Here is a 23,595-nt window from a genome sequence, read left to right as displayed (position 1 = left end):
TAAGGCTTCTACCAATGGCTTTTAGTGACCGTAGATTAAAAGTATGTTGAGAAAGCTCAAGTTATTTTTAGTTATAATATACTATGATAATGCGTCAGACCTTGCTATAACTAAAAATTCAGTATTTCACAGTAGAACAAAGCAAATTAAACGTCATCATCATTCATCGGAAAATTGGTGTAAGAAGGTGAAATACAATTGGAATTCTTCAATGTAAATGAACAACTAGCGGATATTTTTACAAACGTCCATACACTATAACAGTTTAAAGAATTTAAGAAAAATATGAGAAGTTGAGAACTACAAATTAAGAGGCCATGTGTTTGCGTATATAATTTGTAATTCACAAGTGGCTGTGCCGCTGTGTTAGCTGTTGAAAATTCACCGGAGATGATGAACGGGTGGCAGTAAATAAAATGAAGATGAAGTTGGTTAGTTGACATCTCACAAAAGCCGGGTGTCACTGAAAAGAAAATTCACAATTCCTAAAGAGTAAAGTCCTAGAGCTTTTCAAGAATTCCACAAATCACCAGAATTACTTTTGTATTCTGAAGCAGATTCGAGAACCAACCAAAGCGATTCTTTAATTATTACCTTGTGCAATGAAAATAATGATGCACAACAAAAAAAGAAGTAATTAAATGAAATAGCAAACAGAGCATACTTTGTAACAACCCGTGCTACTTGGAACCAGAGATGCCTAATAAAAGTGTAACATAATAGTTCAGTTGAAGCGAGTTATGCAGTGTTGGTCAAAGCAAAAGAACATATCTGATGATAGTGATGAGCAGAGAGAAGCCATAGAGTTGGTACCCTCTGTAGCTCTCTTTGGTTGTGAGCTGGGTGTCAAGGGTTTGGAGCCATTGTCTCTGAGACCATTGCCCTTTGAAGTAATTTCTTTCTCCAACCCCGGCCTTCACTCTCTTCTTGGGGGTCACTTGATTGACGCTATATATATAAAGGTAGCGTTGGTGGGCTTCAGTGGCTGGAGTGTTAATCTTGGACTGTATTGTTCAAATAAACCAGTAAGTATTTTACAAAATGTTTGGTTTGAGGAGCGTCTTCAGCTTTTGAGATCGTTGGTGGCCTCTAAGCTCTAACTTACATGTTCTGTAATCTTGTCTTGTTCTTTATCTTCAAAAAAATTGCCTTTTCTATTAAAAACAAAAGAATGGTCAGAGGGAAAAGAGAGGGTGAAATAATGTTTTTTACTTCGATGACATGAAAGGAACGCAATTTCGCTCTTGTTTCCAAAACTATGGGGACCCATGGTTTTACTGTGAAATAGGCCTGTCGATTTGAACATGTTTAACATTTTTAGCCAGCTCAGCAGGCAACAGCCAATTTATTGTTCCGAAAAGTATTAGAAACAAAGGGGATGTTTCATTTGTTTATGTCAAACCAGTTGTTATGGATATTTGGCGGCATAACTGACTAACTTGGACACATGCAGGATGCATCCACTCGGGTGAATTCTGCCGTCCAATTTAATTTTTCATTTCCCAATACATTTTTAAGTATGGAATTAGAATTGAGTTCTTTTACGAAGTTAATAAAATCTCATAATATTTTTATAATAAAAAATTAAATTAAATTAAAAATTTTATTTAAACTCACCACAGCTTAAAATAAGAGTGTTATAAACATGTTGTAAGATTATATTAAGAGTGTTATAAAAATGTTATAAGATTATATTGTGCTCTAGACTCTCTTTAGTATAAAATAACAACCACATGTTGAAGTTATGGTTAATGTAATGCTATTTCATCATCAACAATATCTTTGTAATAATTTTGAAAATTAAGTTCATAAAAAAATGAATCTTCCACTTTATAATTTTTAGAGATAAATACCTTTGGTTTTTTAATAAGTTAGAGATAAAGGCAACTCAACCCTTAGGCCATTTAGGCAATGGCCCAAAGCCCCCAAATAAATTAGAACATATTATATCTATTTATTTTATTGTATAAAAAAAATGAAGGCTGATCACCTAGTTAAAAATAAATAAATAAATAAAATAACTCGTAGAATGCATTGTTTATGTCTAAAAGTGTAACTAAGACCCAAAAATTTTAATGAGTAAAATTTATTCTTACAAAATTATTCTATTTTTGAATGTTATACACTATGCTAATACATTTTACTTTGTTCGTGATAGTAATTTTTTAGAGTACAAAAAATTTCAATCTCCCAAACATATATGAATGGTGAATACTCTTCTTTTTTTTCCTATTAAAATTAATAATTATCTAGACAGATTCATTACTAAAATTCAATGTCCAATACTTAAAAGTCTAACATTGTTAAGAGAGATAATGACTATCTCTTACATGATATTTTTTCTGATACCGACAGTTTTTACATAAATAAAACTACTCCGTATTGAATTTTATAAAAATGCTAGATTCTTTCTTCTAATGCATGTGTTGGATAACTATTACAAGATGTCACGGCTTCAGTTAGTAGATTTTGCTATTACAAGATTTAAATGGTCACAAGCAAGGGTAACAATGTTGTCAAGAAATTAGCAACTAAGTCCCTAAGTCATGATGATATTGTATGCTAGGTAGACACTTTTATGTGTCACTGTCTTAATAGCTTGAAATTATTTTATCATCTTTTTATAAAATATTTTTAAAAATAGTTCATTAAACTAATATACTTAGGACATTCTTTAACATTTTCTTTAATTATATTACAATTTTTAAATTAAAAAAAAATTAGCAGAACTTGAACATAATCAATAGTAATTTTATATCTTAAAAAGCAAAACATAAACTTTTTTATAAATAAAAAATATCAAAATATAAATATTATTCAATTTATATATAAATATAAAAAAAATGTCTCATTTAAATGACGTATGCTTTCGTACGGTAAAAAGGAAAGAAAAAGACCAGCACGTGGTTTGACTGTTTCAGACTGATTGGAAGAAGGGATATAAATCCATCGTACAGTTAAGTTGGTTGGGATGCTCCGCTGTCAAACATCACAGGCCGCCCAAGCGCAGCAATGCAAAGTTTGAACAAACTCATGAAGGGGACGGATGGAGATCAATCATTTCATTTGGATCCCACCTTCAAAAAGTTTTTATCCATCTGAAATCTCCACGTGTAGGAAAAAAAAACACCTTCAGTTTTTCTTTTCCTATTTTTAAATAATTACTTTATTTTTTCTTTATATATACACACAGAATGACAAACATACTATTTAAATTATGCAAGTTTAATTCGGTAGAATTCACATTATTTTTGGCATTTAAATTCCTAAGAATGTGATATTGGTGATTTGGATGTTTAGGGATAATGTATTGGTCTAATTTGAAATCTAATAAGTTTGTAAAAAAAAAAAAAATGAGATCTTTATATTTAATTCATCTCTTAGAGTTACATTGAATTTTTTTTTTAAATATCCTTAGATTTATAAACCCAATATATATCAAGTCTTTTTTTCTTTTCTTTTTTTATCTTCCTCAAAAAAAAACAAAAAAAAAAAACAAAACAGAGAGAGAGAAACAAAATAATGGCAAATTCATGTATTATTTTTGAATAACATGTATAATACCAAAAAAAAAATGTTAGTTTATAATTATAATTATTTTTGTTTTATATCTATTGGTTGACGGGTAAAGAGGAATGTGTAAAAGTGAGAATGTGAATACCCACCTTTTTGTTTTTTTTTTTTTTTTAAGGGAACCCATATTTTTACCAACAAAAATGATATGTTCACAACATTTTCACAATATTTTTACAACAAATCTAAAGTGGCAGGTTATTACTGGTTGTTATTATTAAGACAAAAAAAAAAAATTATTGTGAAAATATTGTAAAATTGTTATGGACGTAATACCTCTCTCTCATAAGACAATAGCTTAAGGTTAAAAAAAAAAAAAAAAAAAGCACGTGACTTGACTCAGTCTGTTTGGAAGGGGACCAAATAGGGCAATGTTTTAAGACAGTTGGAATGACTGTCCCATCTTGTATGTAACATCAAAATATTACGAGAGTTGTTATATCCATAACATTAATTTTTACAATAAATAATAGGTGATTAGTTATTATTAGTTTAAATTTAAAACTTACACTAAGATTATTTTTTTACCCTAATAATAACAACTAATAACAACTTATCACTTAAACTTTATTATAAAAATATTATGGACATATCATTTCCCAATCATTTGAATTTTAGGGGCCATATAATGTCTGGTTATCTTCATCATGGATGTACGTACGTAACGTAAATGATACCAGTAACAATAAAGTCAGCAACCCACGCCACGCAAATGCAGCAATGCAAATATCTTCATTAATGATTAATTTAAGGAGACCAAGTACATGAGTTTGGATCCCCTACCGGCCACCACACCATCTAAAAGCTCCACGTTAACACCTGTGTTGTCCCCATTGAAATCCAGCAAGCAAAAAGTACAGAGACCGCGTAAGCTCAGATGACAGGTTGGCAGCTACATGGACATTGGACTCAGCTATCCCCTCGCAACCCGTTACTGTATAAATCTTTTGCTCACCCTCCTTACCTTCAATGGCCTCGAATCGAAAGTCGAAACACAAGGAACTCTCTTACTCTAATCCCTCACTCTTCTCTCTCTCTCGCTCTCATTCCATAAAAAGAAAAAGAAAATTATCATTTTGTCCGAATTCCGAAAGCCACTACTTCTACATGAGACATGGATGGTTTTTATGCAAGCAGTGTTTACATGTGGTGTCCTTGGAGGACAATAATAACAGATGAACAAGAACACGACATTATGGTCTCAGCTCTCAAGCACGTTATCACTGGCGGCATTCATGGTCTCACCCCACAACACCATCAACTACTACAGCAACAGCCAGTCCCGACTAGTGCTGCCACTTTCTCATTGCCATCAACTAGCAAGAGGAGCTCGAAGAAGAAGAAGGAGAAGAATGATAATGAGAAGAGATACAGGGGAGTGAGGCAGAGGCCTTGGGGGAAATGGGCGTCTGAGATTCGAGACCCAAGGGAAGCGAAGCGCAAGTGGCTAGGCACGTTCCAGACGGCGGAGGAGGCTGCCCGGGCTTACGATAAGGCTGCCATCAAGTTCCGTGGACCCAGAGCCAAGCTTAATTTCCCTTTCTCAGACTATGGGGAAAAGCCAAGCGACGTAGAAGAAGATCAGGTTGCCGAACAAGACCACAATCTCGAAGTTAATCCAAATGTTAATGCGGAGACAATGACAGAGAGCGAGACACAGACTTTGGAAGTGGCAAATAGCAATGACGAAGAGAATGAGTTTTTGGATCGGCTTACGTTGGCAGAACTTGAAGGGTTGTTGAAGGATTGGCCTGACAATCTCAATGACCCTACCAATGACGCCACTCAGTAAAATGGTTTACCAATGAAGGACTTACGGGCCCCACATTGATAAAACCTTAGATTATATTACGGTAGAAATAGAGCATCGAATAAGGGAAAAGGATGCTCTTTGTAATTAATATTAAGTCATGTCTATTTCGACCATAATGAAGAGTCGAAATGATAGTTCATTAATTACCCCATGTGGAATCATATGAGTGGTCAGTTTATTGATTTACGGAGTAAACTAGTCTATGCTCAGCAACCATTTCATTTTTATCAAGTAATGTAGTTAGTTGACTCAATAAAAATAGAATGACCAGTTCTAATTTTTTTTTTTTTTTTTTTTCCTTTCTTGTTAATTAGAGCAAGTAATTAGATGACATGAATGGCCCTAAACAACCACTTGAAGCGGAAATTTATTAGATATTCCAAGAATATACTCTCTCCCTCTCGCATAGGATAGGTCCCATGATATGTGAAATCCACCCCTATGTGAGAGGGGAGATTATATTCCCGAAGTACCCAATAATAATCCACTTGAAGCTAAGCTATAAGGCCTACTTGCCTCCTTGGCAAAGGTAGGCAAGATATTCACAATACATTTTTTGCTCCATAGTACAGTGTTCCTAATATTATCCTAACTTAGGTTATATTTGGATCGGTTGAAAATAAAAATGATGAAAAATATAGAAGAGAAAATGTTATTTGTCATTGTTTGATTGAGTTGAAAACACGAAGGGAAGAAAATTGTGGGGCTCGGTATTTTCCATCGGCCCACCAAAATGCATCTCAAACACAGAGAAAACATGCTAGAAAATGAGATAAGAAATGCAAATGCCGCTTTTGCCCTTATTCCTTGTTGTCTTTGACTTGTTGAAGCTATATTTTTCTTTTGGATGCCGAGAACCTTATTTCTTTTTAATACGGTGACAGATATGAAAAGGGGATCTAAGTAGAAATGGCCAAATTCATTGCGTAATAAATACCTGACCCTACCCAATTTGTAGGTTCTGAGTAATACCCGGTACATCATGAGTGAATAATAATCGGGTAGGGTTTGAATATTACCCGAAAGTATCAGGTTGGGTATAGATATTACCCACACTCGGCCCGTACTTGGTACTTGTAAATTATAAAAAATTAAAAAATAAATAAATCAAACATCAGACTTTCAGCCCCCTTGGCCCTTAGCAACCTCACGGCACCTCCACGGATCTCTCCTTCACAATCAATTATAGTTACCGTTTGATGATCATTGGTCTCTTGCCTCTCTATTCTCAATCATCTTCTTCACTAGTTTGCAACCTGTAACTGATGTTCAATCTTCTTTGTTATTTGTGAATTTGCATTTTTTTAGTTTCTGCGGCTTCAACTTTTGTATCGTGGATCGTTTACTGAGGTGTGTTTGTTTGTTGTAGTTGTACAGTCAGGAAAATTTGTGTGACATAAATGAATGAACTAGGTTGTTGAATTGGACCCATGATCTTATTTATATTGAAGCTTCATCCAGATAGGATTGTCATTGGTTTTATTGCAATAATGACTGTTAAACTGTAATTGATTATCACAACCTGTTGTGTGCCTAGAAAAACTATTGCTTTTGAGCTCTGCTCTGTTGAAGTTCTCGAAATATGTAACCTTTAATCAAGCGTATATTTATAAGTGAGCCTTCACTCCAGTAATAACTTATTAAAAGAACTGAAAAATAATTAAGAGAAGGGAAATTGTTTAAAATAACTTATTTTTGACATTTTTCAGTTCTTTGATATTCCACCAACCCAAAACATTAAATTTGTTTTTTTTCTCTGTTGTCATAAAGTAATGTTAAGAACTGCAGGTATAAGACAATGGAGCATGAGTGTGTCCACATCCATGAGATAATATAAATTGCCGGAACTGAAGAGGCAGAGGCAAATGTTGAGTACTAGAGTGACTTTAACATCTTTGTTTAGCAATTTGCTTGTTAAGAAGCAGATGCATCTGACTTGAAAGTTATTTATAAGTGTTAAATAGATAAAGTTATTGGTTAGTTTTTAAGTTAAAATGGTCTGGATTTTTTATTTAAAAATAATAATTTTTTAAAAGCGGGTTTAGATCGGAAATGGGTATTCGTGGATAATAAATTTGGGTATGAATTGAGTATGGATGCTAATGAGTATTGAAATCCAGGTATCTATGGGCAAACAATTTGGGTCTAGTTTGGGTATACTCAATCCAAACTCTACCCATAGCCATTCCTATATAAATAGGTTAAAAAAAAAATTTAATTGAGTTGCTAAAATGTGGAGGCCATGCGGAACTCCACATATGATATATTCATTACAAAACCAAAAGGCGAGATTAAAGTTGGAATTTTTCTTTAATTAGTCAAAAATAAATAAATGGTGAAAATGTGGAGGGCATACAGGAATGTGGAAGAACTTGTTAATATAATATTTTATTATGACAAACCTTTGTTATTTTTGACATATTATAATAAAATTTTTTATTTTAAAAATGAGGTTGTCCAGACTTTTTTAAGTATTTAACTATTCTCTCGGATATATGTAGTTCCCTGTTCCACACGCACCAAGTTATTATAGAGAGAAATCTCATGGGAGTGATCGCAAAATGCTGATAAAAGGTTTCGAATTTATAATCTCATAGATATTATAAGGCCCCATGTTTACTATAATATTTGAAATTAAACGGAAAGTTAGTTAGATCACTACAAAAAAAGGGGCTATCCCAACGTTTTCAAAACCGCTGGGATAGCCCCAGAAAGCACTAGGATAGGGTCAAAATTCCTATCCCGGGTTTTTTTTCCCAGCGCTTCAGACCGCCATGTAGTGAATGTCGGTATAGGGTCACGGGACCTGTACCAGCACTTTTCAAAAGCGCCGGAAAAGGCATACGCCCTATACCAATGCTTTTGAAAGCGCTGGAATAGGTACTGTCTATGCCAGCGCTTTCAAAAGCACTGGTATAGGTCTTGAATGAATATAATTTAAAAGACCTATACCAACGCTTTTAAAAACGCTGGCATAGGTAGCACCTATTCCAGCGTTCCCAAAAGCGCTGGTATAGGTCTTAAATGAATATAATTTAAAAGGCCTATGCCAGCGCTTTCAAAAGCATTGGAATAGGTCCTTTTTTTATAATTTTTTTAGCACTTATAATTTTTTTTTTTTTTAATGTACCTAAAATACATATTTTATAGCACCTATAATGAACCACAATTCATATTTTCCAATAGCAAATACAATACCACGTTAAACCAACAAACTAAACATATTTAAATACACCATATCAATAATTACATCCCAAATGTCTAAAAAGTTAAACCCTCCCAACTACCCCAACCTCCAAAATAATCAATCAATTGTTTAAATTCAAGTTTTTGTAGTTTAAAATAACACATAAAAAGAGTTTAAAGATCAAATGGTAAATTACATCCGATTGGCATGAAAATTGGCATGAACGTTAAGAACATATAGAAAATGTGATCCAGCGGTTGGATTTGCAAAATATGAATTCAACAATAAGTTATTGGTTGGTGTAACATTTTTTAGAGTTACAACAAGTGTAACTTGAACCTAACCCTATATTTCTTAATTCAATGTGAATTTTGACAAATCTACCGTTGGATTATATTATCTTCATATATTTTTCTTACTTACAAAATTTCTAGGTGATCAAAGATTAATATCCATGTCATTAATCAATTCTTTAAATTCAAGTTTTTGTAGTTTAAAATAACGCATAAAAAAAGTTTAAAAATAAAATGGTAAATTACATCTGATTGACATGAAAATTGGCATGCATATTAAGAACATATAAAAAATGTGATCCAACGGTTGGATTTTCAAAATATGAATTCAACAATAAGTTATTGGTTGGTGTAACATTTTTTAAAGTTACATCAAGTGTAACTTAAACCTAACCCTATGTTTTTTAATTTGATGTGAATTTTGACAAATCTACCATTAGATTACATTATCTTCATATATTTTTCATGCTTACAAAATTTCAAGGTGATCAAAGATTAATTGCTATGTCATCAATCAATTGTTTAAATTCAAGTTTTTGTAGTTTAAAATAACGCATAAAAAGAGTTTAAAGATCAAATGGTAAATTACATCCGATTGGCATGAAAATTGGCATGAACGTTAAGAACATATAGAAAATGTGATCCAACGGTTGGATTTGCAAAATATGAATTCAACAATAAGTTATTGGTTGGTGTAACATTTTTTAGAGTTACAACAAGTGTAACTTGAACCTAACCCTATATTTTTTAATTCAAAGTGAATTTTAACAAATCTACCGTTGGATTATATTATCTTCATATATTTTTCTTACTTACAAAATTTCAAGGTGATCAAAGATTAATAGCCACGTCATTAATCAATTCTTTAAATTCAAGTTTTTGTAGTTTAAAATAACGCATAAAAAGAGTTTAAAAATCAATGGTAAATTACATCTGATTGACATGAAAATTGGCATGCATATTAAGAACATATAAAAAATGTGATCCAACGGTTGGATTTTCAAAATATGAATTCAACAATAAGTTATTGGTTGGTGTAACATTTTTTAAAGTTACATCAAGTATAACTTAAACCTAACCCTATATTTTTTAATTCGATGTGAATTTTGACAAATCTACCATTAGATTACATTATCTTCATATTTTTTTCATGCTTACAAAATTTCAAGGTGATCGAAGATTAATAGTCATGTCATCAATCAATTCTTTAAATTCAAGTTTTTGTAGTTTAAAATAATGCATAAAAAATGAGTTTAAAGATCAAATGGTAAATTACATCCGATTGGCATGAAAATTTGCAACCATGTTAAGAACATATAAAAAATGTGATCCAACGGTTGGATTTTTAAAATATGAATTCAACAATAAGTTATTGGTTGGTGTAACATTTTTTAGAGTTATATCACGTGTAACTTGAACCCAACTCTATATTTCTTAATTCGATGTGAATTTTGACAAATCTACCGTTAGATTACATTATCTTCATATATTTTTCTTGCTTACAAAATTTCAAGGTGATCAAAGATTAATAGCTATGTCATCAATCAATTGTTTAAATTCAAGTTTTTGTAGTTTAAAATAACGCATAAAAAGAGTTTAAAGATCAAATGGTAAATTACATCCGATTGGCATGCACGTTAAGAACATATAGAAAATGTGATCCAACGGTTGGATTTGCAAAATATGAATCAACAATAAGTTATTGGTTGGTGTAACATTTTTTAAAGTTACAACAAGTGTAACTTGAATCTAACCCTATATTTCTTAATTCAAAGTGAATTTTGACAAATCTACTGTTGGATTACATTATCTTCATATATTTTTCTTGCTTACAAAATTTCAAAGTGATCAAAGATTAATAACCACGTCATCAATCAATTCTTTAAATTCAAGTTTTTGTAGTTTAAAATAATGCATAAAAGATGAGTTTAAAGATCAAATGGTAAATTACATCCGATTGGCATGAGAATTGGCATCCATGTTAAGAATATATAGAAAATGTGATCCAACAGTTGGATTTTCAAAATATGAATTCAACAATTAGTTATTGGTTGGTGTAACATTTTTTAGAGTTATATTATGTGTAACTTGAACCCAACCCTATATTTCTTAATTCGATGTGAATTTTGACAAATCTACCGTTAGATTACATTATCTTCATATATTTTTCTTACTGACAAAATTTCAAGGTGATCAAAGATTAATTGCTATGTCATCAATCAATTGTTTAAATTCAAGTTTTTGTAATTTAAAATAACGCATAAAAAGAGTTTAAAGATCAAATTGTAAATTACATCCGATTGGCATGAAAATTAGCATGAACGTTAAGAACATATAGAAAATGTGATCCAGCGGTTGGATTTGCAAAATATGAATTCAACAATAAGTTATTGGTTGGTGTAACATTTTTTAGAGTTACAACAAGTGTAACTTGAACCTAACCCTATATTTCTTAATTCAAAGTGAATTTTGACAAATCTACCGTTGGATTACATTATCTTCATATATTTTTCTTGCTTACAAAATTTCAAGGTAATCAAAGATTAATAGCCATGTCATCAATCAATTGTTTAAATTCAAGTTTTTGTAGTTTAAAATAACGCATAAAATATGAGTTTAAAGATCGAATGGTAAATTACATCCGATTGGCATGAAAATTGGCATGCAAGATAATAACATATAGAAAATGTGATCCAATGGTTGGATTTTCAAAATATGAATTCAACAATAAGTTATTGGTTGGTGTAACATTTTTTAGAGTTACATCAAGTGTAACTTGCAAAATCGATGTGAATTTTGCCAAATCTACCGTTGAATTACATTATCTTCACATATTTTTTGTGTTTACAAAATTTCAAGGTGATCAAAGATTAATAGCCATTTCATCAATTAATTGTTTAAATTTAAGTATTTGTAGTTTAAAATAGTGTATAAAAGATGAGTTTAAAGATCAAATTGTAAATTACAAAATTTCAAGGTAATTAAAGATTAATAGCCATGTCATCAATCTGACTAATATTACTGTGAAATATTAAATATTGCTATTTATATTGAATATTAAATATTACTATTTATAAAATATTTATGTATTAAATATTAAATATTACGATTTATAAAATATTTATGTATTAAATATTAAATATTACTATTTATAAACATTTATGTATTAATAAATATTTTATTTATAAATATTTTGTGAAATGTAGAACTATATATTATTATAGGTAAAATACGTTCATAAGCATATGTTACTTTAGCGGTTTACACACGTGCCCTATAGCTTCATAAGGTCCCTTTTATGGTTCTAACTTCCACAACAGCCCTTTTTTTTTTTCTTTTCAACTTTGAAGTTACTATTAACAAAACTACGTCGTTTTGATTTTATTTAAAACACAACATAAAACCCTACACGTTTCTCATTCAGCCGCCCCCTCCCTATTATTTCCCATTTCCCCTAATCCTTTTCATTTTCTTTCTCTCATCATCTCTTCTCAGCCATCCCATCCCCTCTCTCCCTCCCTATTTCAGATTCCTCTTTCCATAACGTAAGTTTTCCGCATTTTAAAAATGCGGCTAAAACCATTTAGATATTTTCTATCACACTTTCCCTTTTCATTTTCTCGAGAAAATCCCTGGAATCGTTTGCGCTTTGAGCAAAATCGTATTGGGTAATTTTTTTTAGGTTTTTTTTTTGTTTCCACTTTCAGTGAAAATCTCAACGGTTCTATATATATATATATATATATATATATATATTTGAATTGATTTTTGCCGAGTTTCAGAGGGGGTTTGAATCCGTGGCAGAGATCTAAGGGTTTTGTGGAGGATCGAGATTTTTGAATTGGGTTTTGGAATTTGTGGCAAAATTATTTAGGGTTTTGTGGGGTTTTTTTTTTGATTGAGAAAGGTGTTAGAGATGGGAATTTTACTACCGATGGCGTTGGGAAGCTGAGGGAGGTAGTGAAGGAGAAGCTGATGGAGTTCACGGATTTCAGCAATGATCATGCGGCAGTCCTCGACGAAGGCCGTGACCTCATTGTCATACGAGATGTTTCGGCCGATGGAGCGGAACCAGTGCTCCTTGCGCTTCTGCTTGACCCACATGAACCCGGTGGTGCGGTTGTAGCCGACCTCGACGACGTCGTCTAGAGGGAGGAGGCCTTTGGGGAGAGAGATCTCACTGAGGAGATCCTGAGACTTTTGCTTGCACAGCTCTTCGCCGTGGTAGATCTCTGCTTGCTCTCTGTGGTTTGTGACTTCCTGTCTTGACATTTTTTGTTTGAGAATTTTGTTTTGTTGTGATCTCATCTGAGTGGGTCAGTGGTATATCATATATACAAGGGAGTGGGTTGTGTTCTTTTGAGTGGTGTGGAGTGAGACATGTGGTTTTTACAGTAATGGGAATTTTGCTTTTTTGGAATCTGGGCATGCTAGACAATTTTAATTAGATGTGTAATGGTTTGTTTATCTATTGGGTTTTGTGTGAACTTGACTTTGACTTTTTGGATGAAGTAAGATGCCAGGAAAAAGCAAGAGAATTGATGAGTCTAGTTTTACACTGCGTTTTATTTTTTATTATTCTTACTATTATTATTATTATTTATGAACCATTGCTTTTCTTTTGTTGTTCCTTGCTTTTACAAACAGGCATATTATTGTAAAGGTGAGATGAAGTATTTCTAAATTCAAAATTAGGTCTTTTAAATGCTTCTCTTTCATGGAAATTTTAAATAAGGGAATGCTAGATAGGTTTTGCACATATTATTGCTAGTATAATTTCAGCTTTTTTCACTTTTTAAATCATTTGTCAATGATATTTGTATAGACATGATTCTTCTTTTTTTTGTCCTTTCCATGGCTGGTACTGTATCATTAAATGTGATTTTGATTTTAGCTCAGGTGGCTTAGTTTACAAGTAGTTCCTGCTCAGATTTTAACTTGTGGGAAAACAAAGGAATGCATTTTTTTTTAATTCAATTTTGCAGAATAAAGGCAGTATTTTTTGAATTACAACTATTCTAGTCGAAGTGTTTTGTATCAGCAGTGACTTAGACATACTTAGGGTGCTTCTGCAACTATGTTTTGACCTTCAAAAACATATGTAACTTACCAAAAAAAAAAGGGTTTTTACCTACTTATAAGTTAGCATTGAAATGGAACAAGTTTGGTACAATCATGGTTTCGGAGATGCTTTCCTCCTTAAAGACATTGAGGTAGGAAACAAACTGATACTTGTTTCCAAAAGCGCAATTGACATTTAAATACTGTTTTGTACTTTTCATAAAACATTTTGTATGCTGAGCTTGATAGAGACAGAAACTCTAAATCTTTAGTCTATGTCTTCAATGGTATTTCAATTCAAGGTAAGAAGGTTTCATTATTCAAGGGTTACCGTTCATTTAACTGCATGAAAAGTATACATTTTTGTTATTTTTTTCAGTAATTAATTTACTAATTGAACTTAGAGGCCATTTTAATGCAGAAATACCTTCTTTAGTTTATTGTGTGTGAGTTTTAGTGAGTTTCTTGTTGCTGTTCTGGATAAGAATTCATTTTTGTATATATATATATATATATATTTATTATCTATATTGTTCTTAATTTTTTTAAAGTGAAATATATATATATATATATATTAGTGGTGGGAGGCGTTTTGAGTGGCTCCCAAAAAAGAATGATAACAACGAAAAGAAGCTCCCAAGAAATGTGTAAGCCTTATTGTGTTGTTTATCATTGTTATTTATCTAGTTTTCCTTTGAATTTTTAAGTATTTATAAAAGCCTATATATATATATAGATTTTTGGTGTTAAATTTTGGGTATAGGAGCTTTGGGATTTGTAAGGGTTTATATTGTGTTGTAATGTGTTTAATTTTGTGCGATATATTGGTTGTGTGTGCCTGAAATTCTTTTACCCCTTATCTTTTATATTTCCTATGTCATTTGTTGGATGGTTATGCAATGGTTTTATTGATTTACATCAGCATGTACTAGAGAGGGAAAAGCCTCATGAAAGAAGCCAAATTATAAGCAAGTTGTCAGGACATATTGTACAACTGAGCCAACATAAATTTGCATCAAACGTTATTAAGAAATGTTTGGAGTATGGTGGCCCCACTGAACGAGAACTATTAATTGGGGAGATTTTTGGGCATAATGAAGGAACTGATAATTTATTGGTAAGTTAAAGCATAGGTTTATGTTTGGTTATGATTAATTTGAATACTCATTTCCTCACCCAAAAAAACATAGAAGCAGTTCTCCTAGGTTTTTAATAGATGAAAATGTTCTAGAAGTGTTTGGAATAATTCTTAGTTTATTAGATTAAAATATGTACTTGTAGTTGCTATTGATTGTCATTTGAAGGTGCATGATTCTTATGCATTATATATATATATATATATATATTGGATATTGGGGGGGTGGGGGTGGGGGTGGGGGTGGGGGTGGGGGTGGGGAGCATGTGCTGTGGCTATATTAGAAAATCTAGACTTGATGGTTGGGTGACATTCTACTCTAAGTTATATCCCAATGATTCAAGGCAACGATTACTCATTTATAGTTCTTGTTAACCATATGGTAAAATGTTTTGTTTTTGTTTTTTTTTTTTGTTTTGTTTTTTTTTTTTTTTTTTTTTTTTTTTTTTTTTTTTTTGTGTTTGTTTCAAAAAGGAGATAGGTATGGTTCTAGTTTTCCTTTGAATTTTTTAAGTATTTATAAAAGCCTATATATATATATTTAAAAAAAAAAAAAAAAAAAATTATTTATCAAAATATATATATATATATATAGATATTTGGTGTTAAATTTTGGGTACAGGAGCTTTGGGATTTGTAAGGGTTTATATTGGGTTGTAACGTGTTTAATTTTGTTCGATATAGGCCGAAGGTTTCATCGGCACTTTTCTTCAATTATAACACCTCGATGGGACTGTCATATCGGGTTTTGGTAGATACCAACTTCATCAATTTCTCTATCCAGAATAAAGTGAGTGATTAGTAGTTTTATTCCATTTTATTTTAAATGGGTTTGGTTCAAAAAAATGCATAGTTTGAGAGATTTTTATTGTTCGTGACTTACTGAATGTGTGTAATTACCAATTGAGAAGGAAAAAAAAAATCTAAGAATGATATAGAAATCCTTATTCAATTCTAGAGCTTGTTCTCTTCCCATTAATGCATTGAAGGATATGTTCTGGAAGCATGGATAAAAATAATAACTTTATGTATTTTGATTTGGTAACTTTGCATTATAATCCTAACTTATGCAATTTCTTTCATTGTTGTGTAGCTGGACTTGGAGAAGGGAATGATGGATTGCCTATATGCAAAATGTGAGTTTAGAATCACTGGTTTCTTCAATTTAATGTGAATATTAATTTGCTGCAAGAATTGTTGTGCCGTGTTGATGAGGTATCCTAAGTTCAACATAGTTGTTAATGTCGTTTTATAACAAGCATTGAGTGCCATGTATCATTGGCAAACACTTAAATATGTGTTGGTTGCTTAATGATATTTATCAAAATATTACTTTTGGTTGTGTGGATGTCCATGAGAATGCTTAAGGAATAAAATGAGGATCTTTTTTTAAATTATGATTTTATTGAATCCGCCTACCTTGTGGATTGAAGGCACTTCTTGTATCATGCAATGTGTGATGGCACTCCATCTGTGTACAACTGACCACATCTTTTTCTTCGTTAATTTTATGATAATGGTTATAGGCAATGTTATGTATTTAATAATATATTTCTATGTTAATATAATGTTAGTTTTGAGACAATTGTGGTGTTATTTGGTTAAATTTGTAGTATTGTCTTAGCGGGGTTAAAATTATTACAGGATTATTTGTAATAGAAATGTGGTCTTAAAACCCACTAGAAAAGGGAAAAAAATAAAAATAAAAAAAAAGACCTATAGCGGCGGGCAAAAACCGCCGCTAAAGGTGCACATTTTATATTTTAAATGATACCCTATAGCGGCGCTTGTCGCCCACTGCTAAAGGTTGAAACATATAGCGGCGTTTCTACCCGCCGCTACAAGTGAAATTGGTTTGCATTGATTAATTGCCTATAGCGGCGCCATTTGCCCACCGCTGCTAAAAGTCAATGCCACGAATTCTGAACACGTATGGCGGCAGTTTAATGCCTGCCGCAATAAACCTTCACCCGTTGCTAAAAGGTACATCTATAGCGGCGCTTTTTGCGACCGCCGCAATCGACCTATAGCGGCACTGCAACACTGACGGGACGGCCCGCCGCTATAGGTCGAATGTACCTTTAGAGGCCCTTTTTTGGGTTTTAGCGGCGGTTTTGGCTCGCCGCAATAGCCCGTTTTTCTTGTAGTGATAAAGTCATCTTTTATTAGACAAAGAAGTAGTACTGCGTATAATAAGGGGCTTAAACAAGCCTATATCAGAAGCTAACTACAGAAGCAAAGAGAGAAAAAAAGAAAAAAAAAAGAAAAAAAAAAGGGAATACATGGGAACGATAAATCCTTCAATTCTGCTCTAGCAGCAACTAAGCATGTCCGGATGGCACCAGTGATGAAAGAGAAGAAGAAGCAAAGGCGCCTGGGTGACACCAGTGATGGAAGAGAAAAAGAAGCGAAGGCACCTACGTGGCACCAGTGATGGAAGAAAGGAAGAAGCAGGGATGCCAAATCCCCATACCAGCTCTGACTGCAATCGAGCAAGCATCATATTAGCAGCAATCGAGCGAGAACGGGTGGTACCGGCGATGAGAAATCTCAGTTCTGTCGCACCAAAAATCTGATGTGACCTCTACCTATTTCGGATTTTGGCTGAAGGAAGAAGAGGCTCCTTTCTTGCCTTATTAAGGGGAAGAAGTGTCTTGAGTCTTTGTCTCCCTTGCCCTAACCGGGCCATCTTGAGTCTCGAAGAAACCCAAGGCTTTTGGAGAGGGTGTGGTCCCTTCACCCTCATCCTGGCCTTAACCATATCACTCCCTGGGGCTCAGTCACACTGGTAGTAGGGACTTTGAGCACAACTGGAGAGTTAGGGATCAGTCCCACTGTGCTTCTTATATGGAGGGCAAGCCTAGCGGCATTTAATCTGTACAAATCTCCAAGAAAAACTACAAACAAGATAAGTTCCGCTCAATTCCCAAAGCAGTCTTCAGTCGTTGGATTTACGTCGCCTCATAAAGAGACCTTATTAAAGGCACGCCTCGTGTACCGAAACGGCAGGAATGCGGCGTGGGTAAACCAAAAGAATGTCTCACAACTAGGGGCGTGTCCCAGACAAATGACGAGACTCCGGCATTGATGAAGGACAAGTCTTAGCAAGCCATGACATAGGCCCGACGTCACCAAAACCCTCCTCTCCGTCCGAAGAGTCGGACAGTAGGATTTTAAAGGGCTATTGTGAGGCTAGAGAATTTGTGATCCCAGCCCACTTTACATTAGGGCCCAAGGCCCGCGCCGAGGAGAGGCGTTGCCGAGGACATGCAACGGAAGTCCACATGGTCTAGAGATATAGCCGAGGACGATTCTGTCCTCGGCATCCCAAAACCTAGAAGGAAGGAACGACACACCATCAAAGGCAGTCCCTAAAGCGCTCCCAGAAGAAAAGGCGAGTACGGTATAGGAGTAGTTCAAGGAAAAACTAAACACTTCCGCATTGATGGGGGAAAGGACCCCTGAACAGTATGGCGACAAAGGACAAGAGAAAGGCTGCCATTACTGCAATTAAGTACTTTGCACTTGACAGAGCCATGCTTTTCAGCTTTTACAACCACCCCCAACCACTTTGGGTATGGGCTGATAGGACAAGTATCAACCCTAGAAAGCTGAACCTACACGTGGACGTTGGAGGGAAAGGAAAGGCTAGCATAAAAGGAGAAGGAAGCAGTCTAGAAAAGGGGCTGGGACCAGGGCCAAGAACAAGAGCCACCCAGGCTATGCCTAGGAGAAAGTCTTCTTGGGCAAGCACAATTCACCTCTGTGCGATCATCATGAACACCATGACTAACTATTGTCTGATAACCAAAGTCTAACCTTTTGAGCCCATTCTCTACAAATTTTATTGTTTGGGTCTTTAACGTTCGAACCCAATACTCCTTGGGGATCGTTACAAATTGAGTCCTTACAACTGGCATATTGGTCATTTTAGATGTTTTCGGGGGTATTTTGGTCGTTTTATAGGTTTAGAGGTATTTTGGTCGTTTTTTAGGGGTTTCAGGGTATTTTTGGTAATTTTAGAGGTTTCAGGTTATTTGTGGCCATTTTTAAGGTTTTGAGATTATATGGGTCATTTCAAAGGTTTAAGGGTATTTTTGTCACTTTATAGGTTTGAGGGTATTTTGATCATTTTTTTAGGTTGCAAGGGTATTCTAGAAATTTTTTAGGTTTAGGGGGGTATTTTGGTCATTTTTTAGGTTCCAGGGGGTATTTCGGTCATTTTTAGGTTTCAATGTTGTTTTGATCAATTTTTAGGCTTCAGGGTTATTTTGGCCATTTTTTAAGTTTCGATCGTATTTTGAACATTTTTTTAGGTTTCGGGGGTACTTTGGTAATTTTAAGTTTTCGGGATATTTTGATCATTTTATCGATTTCAAGGGTATTTCGGTCATTTTTTGTATTTTTTTTTTCAATTATTTTGGTAATTTTTAGGTTTTGAGGGTATTTTTGTCATTTTTTGGACTTTGGGTATATTTTGGTCATTTTTTGGACTTTGGGGGTATTTTGGTCATTTTTTGGGTTTTGGGGGTATTTTGGTCTTTTTTTTTTCAGGGGGTATTTCAGTCATTTTTTATGTTTCGGGGGTATTTTGGTAATTTTTAGGTTTTGGAGATATTTTGGTAATTTTTTTGGTTTCGAGGGATATTTTGGTCATTTTTTGGGTTTCGGGGGTATTTTTGTCATTTTTTAGGTTTAAGGGGTATTTTGGTAATTTTAGTGGTTTTGGGATATTTTAAAGTTGGTTAATTTGTAGAAATGATACTTGGATTATAATTGGATCTAATTGGGTACCCATTTAAAACCCAATAAACATTAATGTTAATTGGGTTTAATTGGGTTAATACCCATTTAACCCAATTAATAATTTGGTGGGTTTGGATCTCATTTAAGTAAGCGGGTTTGGGTGGGCAAATGGATTTGGGTTGATTTTGCCACCCCTAGTGTTATTGAAGTAATCAAGGGGTTTTCCACTTTTTTTATGCATGGGGGGTGCTTTTGTCATTTTCTAGCTTTTAGGATTCATTTCGATGTTTTGGGGTATTTCGGTCATTTTTATGTTTCAGGGGTGTATCAGTCCTTTTCTGGGTGTCAGGTGTGTTTTGGACAATATTTGTCTTTCTGGGGGCATTTTGGTCATTTATCACACTTATAGGGGTATTTTGTTCTTATTCAAGTAATCGAGGGTATTTTGGCTAGTTTTAGACACAAGGGGTACTCCAGTTATTTTTGATGCCTTAGGGAGTGCTTAGGTCATTTTTGATGTTTTGGGGGTATTTCAGTCATTTATTAGATTTCGGGGGTATATTGGTCTTTTTCTAGGTATTGGGGTGTTTTTGCTCTTTTTCGATGTTTTGGGGGGTACTTTGGTCTTTTTCTAGGTTTAGGGGAGCATTGGTCATTTGATAATTAACAAATCCCTCCACAAGTATAAATGCTTGTGGGGTGTGGTGGGCAAGCGCTGCGGTTCAAGTCTTTAGGAGAGAGTTTCATACATATATACACTTAGATTAAGTTAGAGTAGAAATTCTATCTTGTATTAAAAAAAAAAATCTCTGTAGGTGACCTATCCCAGCGCTTTTGGAAGCACTGGAATAGGTCTTTCTCTATAAAGGACTGGAGGGACCTGTCTCAGCGCTTTTGACCCTATTCCAGCGCTTTCAAAAGCGCTGGGACAGGTCCCTCCCTTCCCTTATGGAGAAAGGTCTATCCCAGCGCTTCAAAAAGCGCTAGAATAGGTTGACCCTATTCCAGCGCTTTTGGGCTTCCTATACCAGAGTTTTTGAAAAACGCCACTATAGGCCTCCTATTGCAGCGCTTTGTAAAGTGCCGGTTTTGAGCCGCTGTAATAGGATTTCCTATATACCAACGTTTTCAAAAAACACTAGTACAGGCTTAACTATTACGGCGATTTGTAAAAACGCCGAGAAAAAAACGCTGGGACAGGACGATTTTTTTGTAGTGGATGCACATGCATATGCTAGATTTTAAAAAGTTATTAAAAGAAGAAGTCATGTGCTTTATTAAATTTAGCATATGATTAAACATGTTATAATTGTATTTTAGTATATGATAAATGTGATTTAATTATTGGTGCTCTTAGGCAAGTCATGTGCTTTATTAAATATAGCATATGATTAAACATGTTATAATTGTATTTTAGTATATGATAAATGTGATTTAATTATTGGTTCTCTTAGGCCAATACCACATTAATGCCATTTGATGCATTTTTCTTTTGTTTTACGGTACTCACAGATATCTATCACTTCAACAATTCGTTGGATGAGGAAACCTTCTGAAGAGTGAAGACTCTTGCATCAATATATTTTTATAAATAAAAAAATGTAGTTGGTAGGAATTGAAAATTCGTTATCAAGTATTGTAATAAAATTAGGGAATTGAGATTTGATAAAAAAAAAAAAAAGAAAAAAGAAAAAAAAAAACAATAACGATGCATACTTGGAGCAGAGTGAAACAGAGTCAAACACAAATATATCTAGCTCAAATGGGTGGACCAGGGGCGAAGCCACGTTGCCCCATTAGGGGGGGGGGGGGGGTGGCCCCTGCAAAAAAAAAAAAAAAGTCCACCAGCATAAATACTAATTTTAATTGGGCCCCCCCAATGATGTACATCCGGCCCCCCCTCCTTTTTCTGTTCAATACTTCAATTCACTCCTAGGCTCTAGTTTCAATTTTAGGCCTTTTTATCCTCTAATAAAACAAAACATGGCCCACAGCCCACTTATATTTAAAAGGAGAATGTTAACCAACACCGCTTGGTGCTGGTTAAGGGCAGAAAAGACAAAAAAATTTGTCAGAAAAAGTAAAAAAAAAAAAAAAAATCTAAAATAGTACCTATATCACTAAAAAAGTAACATAAATTGAAAAAAAAGACAAAAATAATGTCAGAAAAAGGTGCTTAACAGGAACCGCACGGAGCCCGTTAACACAACCCATATTTAAATACCCAAAGCACTACCCAACAAAACAATACTTTATCACCCATTCTTCAACTCAAAATCAGAAGATTCAGAACCCTTTCTTTTGTTTCTCTTTTTACTCTCTTCTTGTCCACTATGTACACACCACCGCCCACTCCACTGGTTACAGCAGCCCTCAAAAAAAAAAAAAAAACCTTCAACTTAGCTCAGCGCTCCTCTCAAACTCAATCCTCACAATCCCAAAAAAAAAAAAAAAAAAAAAACTAACCATTATTTTCTTTCTTCTTGCTTTCTTAAAATAAATCATTCAGAGTAGGGGTGTAGCTAGGGGGTGAGTTTTCAGTTTCTGCTTCATCTCTTTTTAGTGTTTTTTTTTTTTTTTTTTTTTTTTTTTTTTTTTTTTTTTCTCAACTATCTACACTTAAATATTCACAGGGTCTTTAATTTTTCATAGATTTTTAGAGAAATATATAGTTGAAGGCATGGGCATGGGGAGGTTGTTTGTGATGAGTCTTGAAGGGAAGATAAAGTTTGCATTTTGCGAAGATAAAGTTTCTAAGGTAATTTTTTTTTTTTGATTTATTACCTATTTTTGATTAGTTAGATATCATGTGACAGTGGGTGTTGTTAAGTTGTTTGGTTTATGTTGTGTACTTGTGTGTTTAATTTTTGCTTTTGTTTGAGGGGTTATTCTTAATTAAAAAAAATACAGGAAAATTTGAATAATAGGAATGATGATGGGTTGACTGTTTAAATTATAGTGGATTTTTTTTTTCTTAAGTATGAATAACATCCATATAATTAAGTAAAAATTTCTAATTAAGATTTTATTTTTTAAGTTTTTTTCAGGTTAATTTTTGAGTCATATTCTTAAAGCTAAAAGAATTATGAGCAAATGAAAAACAATTGATACATTCTTAAAAAAAAAAGATTTTAGCAATTCAAAATTTAGGATACCTGTGGCTGTAAAAACAAATGTGGCTGTAGAAATAAATGTTGATACTTCAATGCCTGATGAACACTCCTCCAAATGTTCAAGAATTCAATTTGAAGAGATAGATCGTGATCCAGGATCACGTAAACAAATATGTGAATTTCCTATAAACAAACAAGATGATATTGTATGCTAGGTAGACACTTCTATGTGTCACTGTCTTAATAGTTTGTAATTATTTTATCATCTTTTATAAAATATTTTTAAAAATAGTTCATTAAACTAATTTACTTAGGACATTCTTTAACATTTCCTTTAATTATATTACAATTTTTAAATTAAAAAAAAAATTAACAGAACTTGAACATAATCAATAGTAATTTTACATCTTAAAAAGCAAAACATAAATTTTTTTATAAATAAAAAATATCAAAATATAAATATTATTCAATTAATATATAAATATATAAAAAAAATGTCTCATTTAAATGACGTATGCTTACGTACGGTAAAAAGGGAAGAAAAAGACCAGCACGTGGGTTGACTCTTTCAGACTGATTGGAAGAAGGGGACCATATATAAATCCATCGTACAGTTAGGTTGGTTGGTCTGCTCCGCTGTCAAACATCACATGCCGCCCAAGCGCAGCAATGCA

The 23,595-nt window shown here is 33.4% G+C and overlaps 1 protein-coding gene and 1 long non-coding RNA gene across 4 annotated transcripts; both read left to right on the top strand.

Moving 5' to 3' along the window:
* Nucleotides 1-4,687: 4,687 nt before the first annotated feature.
* On the top strand, nucleotides 4,688-5,365 carry LOC126689851 (ethylene-responsive transcription factor ERF011-like). The gene has a single exon (XM_050385022.1). The coding sequence runs from the start codon at nucleotides 4,688-4,690 to the stop codon at nucleotides 5,363-5,365; it is 678 nt and encodes a 225-aa protein (XP_050240979.1).
* Nucleotides 5,366-12,283: 6,918 nt separating this feature from the next.
* On the top strand, nucleotides 12,284-16,456 carry LOC126732755 (uncharacterized). Of its 3 annotated transcripts, none has more exons than XR_007659548.1 (4): nucleotides 12,285-13,114; nucleotides 14,850-15,044; nucleotides 15,747-15,852; nucleotides 16,156-16,456. It is a non-coding gene; the product is annotated as an uncharacterized LOC126732755 (long non-coding RNA). The 3 variants fall into 3 exon arrangements; XR_007659547.1 differs by having other exon boundaries at nucleotides 12,286-13,090; XR_007659546.1 differs by having other exon boundaries at nucleotides 12,284-15,044.
* The last annotated feature ends 7,139 nt before the right edge of the window (nucleotides 16,457-23,595 follow it).

This window comes from Quercus robur, chromosome 6 (genome assembly GCF_932294415.1).
Source record: "Quercus robur chromosome 6, dhQueRobu3.1, whole genome shotgun sequence".
Lineage (NCBI taxonomy): Eukaryota > Viridiplantae > Streptophyta > Magnoliopsida > Fagales > Fagaceae > Quercus > Quercus robur.
Note: the sequence above shows the minus strand (reverse complement) of the source record. Positions and strands in the feature narration are given on the sequence as shown.

Excerpts from the sequence above, each read along its gene's own strand:
- LOC126689851 (XM_050385022.1), top strand. The coding sequence starts at position 4,688 with ATGGATGGTTTTTATGCAAGCAGTGTTTACATGTGGTGTCCTTGGAGG.